Source organism: Ursus maritimus, unplaced genomic scaffold (genome assembly GCF_017311325.1).
Source record: "Ursus maritimus isolate PB19 unplaced genomic scaffold, ASM1731132v1 scaffold_19, whole genome shotgun sequence".
NCBI classification, from domain to species: Eukaryota; Metazoa; Chordata; class Mammalia; order Carnivora; family Ursidae; genus Ursus; species Ursus maritimus.
Window position 1 is genome coordinate 49,346,784 of NW_024424341.1, and position 12,638 is coordinate 49,359,421.

A 12,638-nucleotide genomic window follows, 5' to 3' on the forward strand; every position below is an offset into this window, starting at 1 on the left:
GTCAAGATGAACCGAGGGGAGACCAGACTGGAACCGGGCTGGGGCCGGGGGCGACAGCTGGGATGAGCCGGGTTCCAGCTCCTGCTGCCTGTGCAAGACGGGGCATCACCAGGCCAGGCCTCCCTGGGAACTTGGGGTGGGGAGGAGATGCGGGCCTGGCCCAGCTGGGGACAGAATGGCAGCCAGCCCAGAGAAGGCGGGGCTGGAGGGCTGGAGGTCCAGGGAGAGGCCCGGAGACAGCGACAGGATGGAAGGAGAGAGTCAGGGACAGAACCAAGGAAAGAAAAGATGGAGGAGGAATGTTGACAAGAAACACGGGTGCTGAGACATGGGGCTGGGGGGTGGGTAGCAGGCCCAAGGGCGGGGACCGGAAATTCAGGAGCAAGGGACAGACTGGGAGCCCAGAGTCCCCATCAGCATCTTCTCTCCTCTCCCTCGCTCCCAACCCTCTCTACCCCCACCCCAAGCAGGATGCAGTTTCCATGACAACCTGGCTGGCCAAAAAGGGGGGCTGGGGACTGCAGAGGAAATTTTCCACATTAGCAGGAAGGGAGGAGGGTAGAAAGCAGGGAAGGAAGGGGCTGGGTACAGTGGGGGCCACGCAGGGCCCTGGAACCCCAAGTCATTGTGCCCACTGCCCCAGAATCCTCACCCCCACCCCCACCCCCACCCCAGGAAAATGTACCCTCTCCTCTGGGCCACTGTGGGGAAGGGGGAAGGTTCTGGAGAGGATCAAGGGTCAAATGTCCAAAGATCAGCCACTGCCCAGGCCTTGAGGGGAGGGGGGCAGTGAGCAGCTGACAGAGCTCCGGCCTCACGAAGACCACCAGATTCAAGGGCATGGCTCTCGACAGGGTCCCAAGGAGGGTAGGGGTGGTGGGCTACGGCCGCCTTGGTGAGTCACTGACCCTCCGGAGCCTCTTCCCCAGGCCCCTTCCTGAAGCCCCAAAGCCCTTCCCTCCACAAACACACCTTCATGTAGGTCTTTATCTGCACCCTGGCTCTGCCTCTCTGCCTGAGCACCGTCCACTTCCCACCACGGGGCCCCATCCCCCTCTCTCTGGGTCCCTGACCCCCTCCCTTGGGCCTCCGTCCCCCTCCCTCTGGATCTCCTTCCCCCTCCCTCAGGGTCCCGTCCCCCTCCCTCTGGTCTCTGTCCCCCTCCCTCTGGTCTCTGTCCCTCTCACTGAATCTCCCTCCCTCTCCCCAGGACAGTCCCTTGTTTCTCACCTGCTGACTCAGGGACCAGAACTGGGCCTAGAACTTGTTTTTGTCTGGAATCGTGACCCAGGGCGAATGGCAGGGAGTGTGCCCCCTTCCCTGCAACTCCAGAACCTCACTGCTCTTGGGGAGAGGTCAGTGATCTCACCGTGAAAGACTGGGGCTCCCTGAAGCTCCTGTTCTGGCCTCCCTTAGGTGGTGTGATCTCAGGCGAGTCCCTTACCCTCCCTGGGCCAAATGCAAAACCTCTCAGGCCAGGGTGAAGAGTGACAGGCCTCTAGAGACTCTGAGGGAATCTGAGGAGGGGAGGTCCAACACCTCTCCAAGGCCCTCCCCCATATCTCCCCTCTCCCAGGCACCCTGACCTTGTGGTGGAAGTGGCCCATCCTAAAATAATCCAGGAATCTGGGGCACAGATCCTGCGCTATGCCAGTCTTCTGGTGAGCCCCGCCCAGCCTGCCTCGGCCCCACCCCACCCTAAAGTGGGATCTCCCCTGACCTCAGCCCCTCCCCACCTTCATCCACCCCAGGTGGGGTCTCCCTCAGCCCTGGCTGACCAGGCCACAGAGCAGCAGCTCCTGGAGGCCTCGCACCGCTGGAACCACACTGTGTTTGTGGCCCGGGGGGCCCTGTGGGGCACTGAGGACATCACCAGATTGGATGCAGCTGGAGGCCTCCAGGTGAGGGCCCGCTGGGCTCCCGGGCGAACCAGAAAGGGCCTACAGAGACCCCCCAGTCCCGTCACCCTGTCTGTCACTTCCAGAGTCTTCGCATCACCATGGCCACGCACCCAGATGGCTTCCGGCTCGAGGGACCACTGGCTGCGGTGCCCAGCACTGGGCGTCGCACTGTGCTCTATGAAGGCCCCGTGCGTGGGCTCTGCCCCTTTGCCCCCCGCAACTCCAACACCATGGCAGCCGCTGCACTGGCCGCCCCCAGCCTGGGGTTTGATCGCGTGGTTGGGGTGCTTGTGGCTGATCTCAGGTGAGCAAAGGCGTGCAGGGGTCCATGCTGGGGCCAAGCCAGCTGGAATGACTGCCCTGCTTGCCCCAGCCTCACAGACATGCACGTGGTGGACGTGGAGCTGAGTGGACCCCCGGGCCCCACAGGACGAAGGTTTGCTGTGCACACGCACAGAGAGAATCCTGCGGAGCCAGGCGCTGTCACAGGCTCTGCCACTGTTACCACCTTCTGGCGCAGCCTCCTGGGTGCGGCCCCTCTCCCCAAGCCCTGGGCGCCCCTGCTCTACCGAGCTGGGGTCTCGGGCTCTGTCTGGTTCTGCAGTTCTCAATCTGTCTCTGTTGACTGATCTTTATTTCTGTTTCTCCTTCACCTTCCACTCCACGGTTTTGAGTCTTGATAGATCTATCTCTGCCCAAGGTTCCTTTCTCTGAGTTTCTGTATCCCTCCTCGGCGGGAGCCTATAACCTCTCACTCCCCCTCTCCGTCTCAGTCCTTTTCTGTCTACCTCCACCCCTCACCCTCGTCTGTCCCTCCCATCAGGTGTCTGTCTCTCCTTATCTCTCGGCCCCAGCCTTTTATTCCCTCTATCTCCCCTGCAGGGTGCTGCCAGCTCCCCTCCAGGCCGGGGATCCATCTCTGCTGAGAAGCCTCCTTCCCTGGTGGACATCTTCGTCTCATTTACGTCCCCCCATCACCGCCCTGGCCTCGGTTACCCCCAACCTCCTTCCTGCCTCAGTAAATATTGGAGGCTTTTCTCCCTGCATGGTCTGGTGTCTCTGGTCCCTTGTTTCCCTTCTGTGACATCACGCCGCGACTACACAACAGGCTTGGTGCTACCGCAGAGGACGAGCACACGCGAGAAGCAACACTCCCGGGAGCTATCGCGAGAGCCTACCCACTACATTTCCCAGAATCCTCTGAACACCAGGGGGTGTGGCCGTGCGCGAAGGCCGGGGGAGGCCTTTGTAGGGCATATTTCCGGGATTCGCCGCGGCGACGGAATCGCAGTTCCGCGTTCTCGGGGCGACAGTGGACTTCCGAGCCAAGCTGCCCGGAAGTTCCGTACCGAGCAGAGGGCCGTCGCGGGGGCCGCCGGAAGACGTAGTCCGGCTCGCGGGGGCCGCCGGGAGCTGTGTGCGTCCGGCCTGGCCAGTCAGCGCCGTGCTGCCCGCCCCTCACTCGGAACCCAGAGCCGCCGCCCAGGGGGATGCGGGAGCCCCTGGTTTCGGGGAGCAGAGAGGCAGGCGGGGTGAGGGGCGTTGCCAGGCAACGGGCAAGCGCCGCGGTTGGGGTACGGGTGGGGGAAAGGTCTCTGTTCCTTGGTGTCCGGGGAGGGGGCTCTGTTGCCGAGTGACAGGAGCAGAGAACCCTGTTGTTTGTGGTAGGGGAGGGGAGTCTTCTGTTGCTAGGCGACTAGAGGAGACCCTGTTACCTAGAAACAGGGGAGGAGGATTTCTCTATTGCAAAGTAACCAGAGGAGAGCCTTGTTACCTAGTTGGGGAGAGGGTCCTCTGTTGCTAGGTAACCAGAGAGGGAGCCTGTTACCTAGGGACAGGGGACGGAGTTTGCTAGGTGACCACCATAGGGACCCTTTCACTTAGGGATGTGGCGGGGGTGGTCCTCTGTTGCTAGGTCAGTAGGAGAGCCTTTTTCCTAGCAGTAGGGGATGGAGGCACCCCGTTGCTAGGAGAGCGCCTGGGGAGCAGGGACACCAGTGTCTCAGGCTGCCCTGAGCCCCCACCTCAATGGCAGTGCCTCCAGGGCCTGCTGGCAGGTTGGGCCTCCAGATCCCAGGCCGAGTACTTTCTCCCGTCACCCCCAAGCAGGAGCCGAGGACGGCATGTCCCAGGCCCCAGGAGCACAGCCGAACCCGCCCTCCGTTTATCACGAACGGCAACGCCTGGAGCTGTGCGCAGTCCACGCCCTCAACAACGTCCTGCAGCAGCAGCTCTTTAGCCAGGAGGCTGCGGATGAGATCTGCAAGAGGTGACCGTGACCCGTCCTAACTCCTGGAGAAGCGGGGCTCTTGGGCAGAGCAACCAACTAGGTCTCCCAGCGTGGCAGGGACAGAGCCACCCCATCACCTGCCTGGGGAACCCTGGGACTGAGACATGGAGCTGTGGCCTCTCACACCTGCCCTTCGCCACAGCCGCGTCCCCAGCTCAGGCCTCACCTTCCTTTATCTGGACCCTCATCCCCACATCCCCTCCAGCCTCTCAGCTTCTGGATTTTCTCCACCGGTCCACGCTATGCACAGCCCCAGCGCTGACCCTGTCCTCCCTTGCTCACAGCCCTCATCTGGCTCCCCAACAGCCCTGGTAGAAGTCCCAAGTCCTGCAGCCTAATATCCAAGGCCCTGCATGCTCTGGTCCCCATCTTCCTCTTCAGCATCATGTCTCACTGCACCCTCAAACCACAGTCCTCCCCAGTCTCCAAATGAGCCCTGCTACAATGCCTCTGGGCCTTTGCATGGGCTGTTCTTTCTGTCTGGAACAGCTTCCTTCTCTTGGCAGCCTGGCATGTTCCTCCGCACTATGCAAGATTTCAAACGTCACTTCTTTATTCCTGCTCTGCCTTGTCTCTTCCTCTCTGTCCCCACAGCCCTATTCCTAGCCCAAGCCCGTCATCTCCTGGATCCTTCCTCCTGTCAGTAACTGGCATGATGCTACACCCAGAGATGACCCCATCTTCCCCACTCTTGCTTACAGCGCTCCCATGGACCCCCAGCATCCTCAGGCACAGTCCCAGCCCCTCAGACTGAGTTTTATAGGATTTATTTATCTCCTCTGGCATCGGGGCCCATCAACTCTTTTACGCCGAGGCCATGCTGGAGACCCAGAGATGAGTCCAGTAGGAGCCCTGCCCGGAGGGAAGGCAAACAGATACACAGGAAAAGAATATACAGACTTTCCCTCTCCAGCCCCTCCCCCTGCCCTGCCCACCAAGGGCCCAGAGAAAGAACAAAGGTGCCAGTGTTCGGAGAAGGCAGACCCAGAGAGACAAATGGTGACAGGGTGGGCCTCCTGAGCTGGGGGATAGATAGCTAGAGGAGATGCTGGGAGGCAGGAGCACAGGACATGTAGTTGGGGACAGGTGGCTAGGGTAGGACTGAGGCTAGGAGGCCAGCAGAGGGGCTAGACTTTATCCTGGGGTGACGGCACCAGGGAAGGCTGGGAGCAGGAGAACTGCAGGGTCAGTGTCAGGTATGGAAAGAGCCCCTGGGATTGGAGGGGCGGCTGGAGGCCGATGAGGGTCCAGGTGGAGGAGGACGAGGCCTGAGTGGGGAAATGTGGCTCCAGGACAGAGCAGAGAGACTTGGGGACAGGAGGAATCAGGCTTGGGGCTAATGAGCCATGGGGTTAAACAAAGGGAAGAGTCCAAAGGCTGGGTGATTCAAGGACCCTGGGACTCTCCTGCTTTGTGGGGAGGGTGAGACCTTTTCAGGGGCCCCCAACTCAGGCTCTGACCATCCCCCAACCAGGTTGGCCCCAGACTCTCGGCTGAATCCCCATCGCAGCCTCCTGGGCACCGGCAACTATGACGTCAACGTGATCATGGCCGCCCTGCAAGGGCTGGGCCTGGCCACCGTGTGGTGGGACAGAAGGAGGTGGGACCCCAAGCGCTGAATCACATGTGCTGAGCCTGGCACAGTGGGTGCAGTATGACAGTATCCGTGAGAGACAAAGCCAGACAGGGATGGGTGGACAGGGGACAAGAAGGAAGGGGTAGATGGGTGGAAGGTTGGCATGGCTGGATGATGGATGGATGGCAGACCAATGGTTGGGAGATGGTACACAAAGATGAGTGGATGACTGGATGGACAACAGGCTGAGCCGAGGGGTGGATGACGGGTAGATAGATGGTAATCTGGCGACTAAATGGATGGTAAATGGGTAGTGGGATGTGCTGAGTAGGTGGTGGTTGGCTGACGGGGTGGATGAGTGGTTGAGTGAATAAAGAATGGATAATTGGTAGGCAGCGGAGAGCAAACAGGTGGTTGGATAGTTGGATGGACGGATGGACGGACTGATGGACGGTTAGGTAAAGAGTGGATGAGGAGTTGGAGGATGGTGGGTAAGTTGAGTTGGTGGCTGGCTGGTCAGTAGCGTCAGTAGGTGAATGATGTTTGGGTAGATGACAGATGGGTAGTTGGTGGGGGGTGGTCTCAAGATGGCTGGGAGGCTTGGGCGCATGCGTGATCGGGTGAGTGGAAGAAGACAGGGCGCGCTGAGCGAGGAGCATCCTGGGGCAGGCTCAGGGGGCCACTGCTGCCACGCCAGTCTGGGTCCCACAAGCTCAGTACCCTTGGGCCAGCGAGTGAGCCTGGGACCCTGACAGCAAGGTCCATATTCCTCCCACACAGGCCCCTGTCCCAGCTGGCCCTGCCCCAGGTGCTGGGACTGATCCTGAACCTGCCGTCACCCATGTCTCTGGGGCTGCTGTCCCTGCCACTGCGCCGGCGGCACTGGGTGGCCCTCCGCCAGGTGGACGGCGTCTACTACAACCTGGACTCCAAGCTGCGGGCGCCCGAGGTCCTGGGGGACGAGGACGGCGTCAGGTGAGGGGGAGGCGACTCTGGGGCTGGGACCCGGCGCTAGGCCCCCCTGCCCCGGAGGCAACACCCAGGCCCCCCAGCGTCAGTCTCCTCATTTCTCTGCCCAGGGCCTTCCTGGCGGCCGCGCTGGCTCAGGGCCTGTGTGAGGTGCTGCTGGTGGTGACCAAGGAGGTGGAGGAAAAGGGCTGCTGGCTGCGGACAGACTGAGCCTGCGGAGCAGGGAACCGGGCCACCTGTCTGTCCGAGCGGTCCCTGCGCGTCCGCGTCTGGCCTGAGCGCCGGGGAAGGACTAGGCCCCGCACCTCATGGACCCCGCGGAGTTCTCGACATTTGCCACACCCCCTGCTCCTCAATGCCGCTGCTGCCTCAATAAATCTGCTCATTTGCTCCCGGCCTGGCCTGCATCTGACTGGGGGGCCCCTTTCCCTCAGTGGCTGCTGTTGAGCAGAGAGGCCGTTAGCCAGGTGGGCATTGCGGGGGACCCGGGAGCTCAGATGCCAGCTCTCCACCACCTTCCAGCTTTGCTGGATCGAGCGAGTCACCCACCGCTCTGGGCCTCCTCTTTGGGGGCACAGCAGAAAACACACAAATCCCTGCCCTTGTGAGCCAGGGGGAGAGACCAGGAGCAGATAGGCACAATCTAGAGTGTTCGGTGGGTTGAAAGCAAGTTTCTTTCTTGAGTCTCAATGCTACTCCTTCAGTGGCTCCAGGAGATGGCCCCACCGTGATCCCGGAAGCTGCCAGTGTGTTCGGGTACAGGGCAGAGGGCAACCAAGGCTGCTAATCCACTGACCCGAAAACAGGGACAGATCCTGCATTATCCGGTTGGGTCCCCGGCAATTGGTAGGGTCCTTAAAGGTGGAGGAGGAGGCAGGAGTGGAGAGTCCAAGAGAGACCTGGCGAAGGAAGCAGGTCAGAGCTGCTACATGGTGGGCAGCTTTGGAGACGAGAAGGGGTCCAAGCGGGGAAGTGGAGGCACCCCCAGAGGCTAGAACGGGCCAGGGCCCCAGGAGGAACCAGCCCTGCCCACACCCTGACTCCAGCCCAGCGAGGCTCATTGGACTTCTGGCCTCCGCAAGTGTAAGAGAATAAATAGGTGCTGTTTCAAGCCACTGACTTCGTCAGAGTGGCCGCAGACTCCGGTGCAGCGTGGCTGGAACTCGTTCAGGGCAGTGGAGGCTGTTAAAGCTGCAACTGGAAGAAGGGGAAGGAGGGAGCTGTGAGGAGGCGTGGAGGAAAAGCATTCCAGGCTGAGGGAACAGCCAGTGCCAAGGCCCTGAGGAGGCCAGAGTGAGGCAGGGGCAAGGAGGTGACAATGGGGGAAGGTGGTCCCTAAGGGATTTGAGCAGGAGGAGGAAGGGGCTCCCATCAGGTGTCTTCTTTCCACATTCTCACCTGAGCAGGACCCCCTCCTGTTCTGCGTCCTTACCCAGGGCCTGCTGTCCCTCACTGTAGCTTCCTCATCCTTTGTCCTTTCGGCCATTCACACGGCTCCCCTGGCCCTACCTCTGGGTCTGGCCTATGCAGACGAAGCCAGGCGCTGGCTCTCAGGCTGGGAGGAAGACATGAGGGGACAGGAGCCTCCCCTCAACAAGTCCCATTTCGGGGGGGGGGGCTTTAAAGAGGACTTTGGGGGACTGGCTCCAGAAGGCCGAGGGGGCCTCTGCAAAGGGAAGGATGGGAAACAACTCTGAATGAGATCTGCAGTACAAGGGGGGGCAGTGGCTACTGGTCACTGGCCAGGGGATGAGGGATGAGGGTGGGTCCCTGCCAGGCCCTAGGGCCTCCAAGGGGGTGCTGAGGGCTGGACCTTGTCCAGGACAGTGGGTGGGGGCCATGAGGGGCGCAGCAGGTCAGTCCTGGGCTCAGCACCCTCATGGGGTGGGTGGTGTGGGGACAGCCTGGAGGCCGGGAGGCCTGGGAGGAGGCTGAGGGTCCAGATGAGAGAGGCTGGTGGCCTGAGCCTGGACCCTGGCAAGGGAGACGAGGGACACAGAGAGTCCGGGCGGCTCTGCTCTGGTGGGCTCTGGGAGCAAATGTGAGGAGGAATGAAGAAAGCAGCCAGGCAGCTGGCCCTAGGGCCCTGGGACACTGGGGCCACCCCCAACAGATGAGGCACTGAGCTCAGCAGGAGGTAAGGAATATGACAGACCGGGTGACCTTGGGGGAGGGAGACTTGGGTCAGGGGCTCCGGAGATGGCTTCAGAGGTCTTGGGCCTGTTCTAGGAGTCATGAGAGTGTGTGAGCCCAGGGAGGGAAGCAGGTAGAGTGGGGCTTGGGCAAAAGTGGTGTCCCCTTTTAGGGGTGGGCAGAAATGGGGGACCCAGAGACACAGGGAGGCCATGGGCAGGGAGAGGCAGGCGGGGCCCTCAGCGGATGGGGTGCAGACACAGCAGGATGCTTGTAAGGCCAGCAGGTGATGCTGGGACTTGGGCTTGGCGGGTTCGTGTGCCCCTTTCCTGGGCAAAGGGCAACTTGCAAAGTAAAAAGTCAAACAGCACATTAGAAACTGCTGGGGTCCCATGACACCCCCACTTTGGGGACGGTCCCCACACCCTGCCCCACCCCCTTTGTGCCTCCAGCTTGCTTGCTTTCCCACACCTGGGTCTCTGATGCCTCTGTCCCTCCCTTTGTGTCCTTCTCTTGGTCTCTCTTTTTGGATGTTTCTGTGTCTCTCTCAACTTCTGTCTCCCTGGATCCTGGAGGGGGGGGGGGGCTCCAGCTCTCTGTGCCTGTCGCCGGTCCTCTGCGGTCCCAGACAGCCTGGCGGGACTCCCTGAGTGTTTCTATTCTTGGGCCTGAGTGACCTCCCCAGGTGCCTTGTCAGTTGTGGCCTAATATGGTCCCAGTGAGGAGCTTCAGCTCCAGGGTGGGACCTTGCGGGGGGCAGGGGTCTGGGCCTCCCTCCCCTCCTGCTCTCAGCCCCTCCCTCCTGCTCTGCACTGGCCAGAGCCCAGGCCGGCCAGGCTGCAGGCTGTTGGGGGGGAGGGTACTGTTCACAGAACGCCCCCCCCACCCTCACTAGCCCCCATCTGCTGGGGCCTCCACTGCTCACCGGAACCAGGTCTGACTCGGGGTGTCCCCGAGCTCCTGGGGTGAGGGGCTCCCCGTTGGGGGCACGCCACACAGACCCCAGGGGCCTCTCAGTGCAGGAGGGAGACTGCGGTCACGCAGCAGGTGCAGGGTGGGGTGACAGCTGTCCTGCTCACCCCGGTGCTGACAGCTGAGGCCCGATTTAGCTCTCGGAGCCCAGGGCTGACCAGATAAGGCGGTGAGGGGTGGTGGTCCCGCCCCCAGGGCGCCCCTTAAATTGCCCAGATGGGCCTGGGGGGCGGCCGCCGCCGATGTCAGGTGAGAGGGACCGCTGGGACCGCGCTCCTTCCTCGACTTCCCCGCCGGGAGGACGGCTGGGCCTTCTCTCTCTCTCCCTCTTTCTCTTTCTCTGTCCCTGTCTCCCTGCCTGCCCCCTTCTCTCTGCATCTGTCTGTCTGTCTCTCTCCCCTGCCCCATCCCTTCCTTCCCTCTGTCTCTCTCTCCATCTGTCCTCTCTGTCTCTTCCCATCTCTGTCCCTCTCGCTCTGCATCCCTCCCATCCCTCCCTGTCTCTGTTTCTAGATTTCTGCCTGCTCTCCCTTGCCTCTCTCCCTCCTCTCTCGCGTGCTCCCTGGTCTTCCTTTGTCTCTTTCTGTCTCACTTCTCTCTCTCTTTCCATTTCTCTCCATCTCTGATTCTTCCTCCCACCCTGCCTCTCCTTCCTCCCGTCTCTTTGTCCCACCCTCCGCTTCTCCTGGCCTCAGTCTCTCTCTCCCTTTCTCTTTCGGTGTCTCTCCACCTCTCCCCCCACCATCTCTCAGTCCCCCTGTCTCGTGTCCCTGTCTTTGCCCCTCGCCCCCTCCCCCAAGCTCCCGATGGAGGCCGCCAGGCCCTCTGCTGCGGTTTCTGCTCAATAAAGCTGTTCCGTCCTCACTCTCTCGCTCCCCTGTCTCCTCCTTTCCTTCCTCACTCTCCCGCCTCTGATCCCGGGGGTCAGGCCCGGGTCCTCCCTCCCAGAGCCGGCAAGAAACAGAGCCTGAGCGACGGACCCGAGAGACTGGGGAGAAACAGAAAGACGGATGGTGGTGGGGGGGTACCCAGAGATGGTGAAACAGAGACCAAAATAGGGGGCCACGGACTTAGGGGAGACAGTGGGACAGTAGGACACAGAGACGCAGAGAGACGCACACAGTGAGATGAGGAGATGCAGAGACACGGAGCGACTCAGAGACCAGGCAGCACCCCTCCCCCAGCCTCAGTAGCCCCCTCCCCGTCCCCAGGCCGAGCCAGGCCTGGGACAAAGCGGCCTTGTCCCGACCGGGCTCCAGTCGGGCAGCTGGAAGGTGGGCTGGGTCCCAGGGGAGGGGCAGCCACCAGCAGGCCTGGCTTTGGCCTCTACCCTCAAACTCCCCCTTCTCCCTCATCCTCCTCCTTCTGACCTCCCAGCCTGCTTTCTGCTTTGCCAGGGAAAGGGACAAGCATTTATGGAGCACCTGCTGTAGGCACCTGAAATGCCTCCTTGCCTCCCTTGGCACCCTCTGGTCTCCCCTGCCCCTTCCTCTGTGCCCTCTGCTGTTCTTCCTAAGCTTCTGGCTCCCATTCTTGGAGGAAACAGGCATTTGTTAAGTTCCTAGTGTTTGCCAGGCAATTTCCATACACTGCCTCTGCACTATATACTCTTTTTGCTCTCCTGTCCCTTCCACCCTGATACCTTGCACTTCTTCCTGATCTGCCTGGTCTCCTGGGAAGAGAATGCACATTTGTAGAGCACCTACTGTGTGCTAGGAAATTTACAAACTCTGTCTCCTCTCTTACTACACTTTTTTCTCCCCCAATTCCTTTCTTTCCTCTCTTCTAATTTCCTCTCCTTTCTGACTTTCTGCTTCCTCTGGGAAGGTGGGGGATGGACACATATTGAGCACCTACTGTGTGCCGGGTAGTTTACACATCTTCTCTCCCTTCCTCATACCTTTTTCCTTCTTCTCTCCTCTGTCCCCTCCTTGTCTTTCTGGGCTCTCTGCTCTCTTCCAAGGCAAAGAACAGACACTTACTAAGCACCTATGGTATGACAACCAATTACCTGTGCTTTCTCTCCTCTCATCCTCCCATTTCACTGACCTGTGGTCTCTCCTACCTTCTGCGGCTTTCTGCTCTTTGCCAGGGAAGGAAATGGGCATTTATTGAACACCTATTATATGCCAGACAATCTCCTTACGCTCCCTCCCCCTGAATTCTCCCTGTTCTTTCATTTCTGCTCCATCTGCTCTTTCTTGGGAAAGAAAACAAGCAACTATGGAGCACCTACTGTATGCCAGGCAATTAACATCCCATCTTATCACCTCCTGCCTCTTTCTCCCTGTCCCTCTCCCTCTGCCAGCTTTTCCCTTCCCTGTGTTCTCTAGGCCCTCTTTTGGGGAAGAGAACAAGCATTTACCGAGCACCTCCTGTGTGCCCCATGATTTGCCTGTACCACCTCCTCCGTGTGAGTCCTCTCCTTTGCCATTTCTTCTCAAGGTTACCTCCACACCCTTCTGGCTCACCAGCCTTACGGGTTCCTCTGCACTCAACCTCCTCAGTGAACCTTCCTTTCCCTTTGCCTGTGCCTGCACCTTCCTTTCTCTCTTGTTCTCTCTCTTCCCTTGGGAAATCAATGTGCATTTATTGAGTGCTTCCTGTGTACCCACAGCCTAACCTACACACTCTCTCTCTCCTTCATTTCTTCTCCTAGGCCCCTTCTCTCCTCCAGCTTCCCCCTCTTTTCTGCCCTCCCTACTTTCTCCTGGGAGAGGAAATAGGCATGTATTAAGCGCCTATTGTGTGCTGCTCCTTTATATACACTGTCTGTCATTGTTTGCCTCACAGGCTC

At 60.3% G+C, this 12,638-nt stretch overlaps 2 protein-coding genes across 6 annotated transcripts; both read left to right on the forward strand.

Moving 5' to 3' along the window:
• The first annotated feature begins 332 nt into the window (after positions 1 to 332).
• On the forward strand, positions 333 to 2,898 carry ASPDH (aspartate dehydrogenase domain containing). The gene is made up of 7 exons (XM_008684701.2): positions 333 to 895; positions 1,211 to 1,355; positions 1,577 to 1,661; positions 1,752 to 1,901; positions 1,985 to 2,205; positions 2,275 to 2,429; positions 2,784 to 2,898. Exons 1-7 carry the CDS (start codon positions 841 to 843, stop codon positions 2,825 to 2,827), a joined length of 855 nt encoding a protein of 284 aa, XP_008682923.1. The 5' UTR covers positions 333 to 840; the 3' UTR covers positions 2,828 to 2,898.
• A 401-nt stretch (positions 2,899 to 3,299) lies between these two features.
• Positions 3,300 to 7,126, forward strand: JOSD2 (Josephin domain containing 2). Of its 5 annotated transcripts, none has more exons than XM_040632991.1 (5): positions 3,300 to 3,433; positions 4,008 to 4,170; positions 5,666 to 5,791; positions 6,548 to 6,742; positions 6,847 to 7,126. In XM_040632991.1, the coding sequence occupies exons 2-5, from the start codon at positions 4,025 to 4,027 to the stop codon at positions 6,944 to 6,946; spliced, it is 567 nt and encodes a 188-aa protein (XP_040488925.1). In that variant the 5' UTR covers positions 3,300 to 3,433; positions 4,008 to 4,024; the 3' UTR covers positions 6,947 to 7,126. The 5 variants fall into 5 exon arrangements, with proteins under 5 accessions (XP_040488925.1, XP_008682920.1, XP_040488926.1 ...); XM_008684698.2 differs by having other exon boundaries at positions 3,301 to 3,433; positions 4,011 to 4,170; XM_008684700.2 differs by having other exon boundaries at positions 3,307 to 3,424; positions 4,011 to 4,170.
• The last annotated feature ends 5,512 nt before the right edge of the window (positions 7,127 to 12,638 follow it).

Bases quoted from the DNA above. Each gene is read 5' to 3' on its own strand.
- ASPDH (XM_008684701.2), top strand. From the start codon at position 841: ATGGCTCTCGACAGGGTCCCAAGGAGGGTAGGGGTGGTGGGCTACGGC. The intron at 1,356-1,576 runs GTCAGTGATCTC...CCCCTCTCCCAG, and splicing joins CTCACTGCTCTTGGGGAGAG to GCACCCTGACCTTGTGGTGG. The intron at 2,206-2,274 runs GTGAGCAAAGGC...TGCTTGCCCCAG, and splicing joins GTGCTTGTGGCTGATCTCAG to CCTCACAGACATGCACGTGG.
- JOSD2 (XM_040632991.1), top strand. From the start codon at position 4,025: ATGTCCCAGGCCCCAGGAGCACAGCCGAACCCGCCCTCCGTTTATCAC. The intron at 5,792-6,547 runs GTGGGACCCCAA...CCTCCCACACAG, and splicing joins GTGTGGTGGGACAGAAGGAG to GCCCCTGTCCCAGCTGGCCC. The intron at 6,743-6,846 runs GTGAGGGGGAGG...TTCTCTGCCCAG, and splicing joins GGGGACGAGGACGGCGTCAG to GGCCTTCCTGGCGGCCGCGC.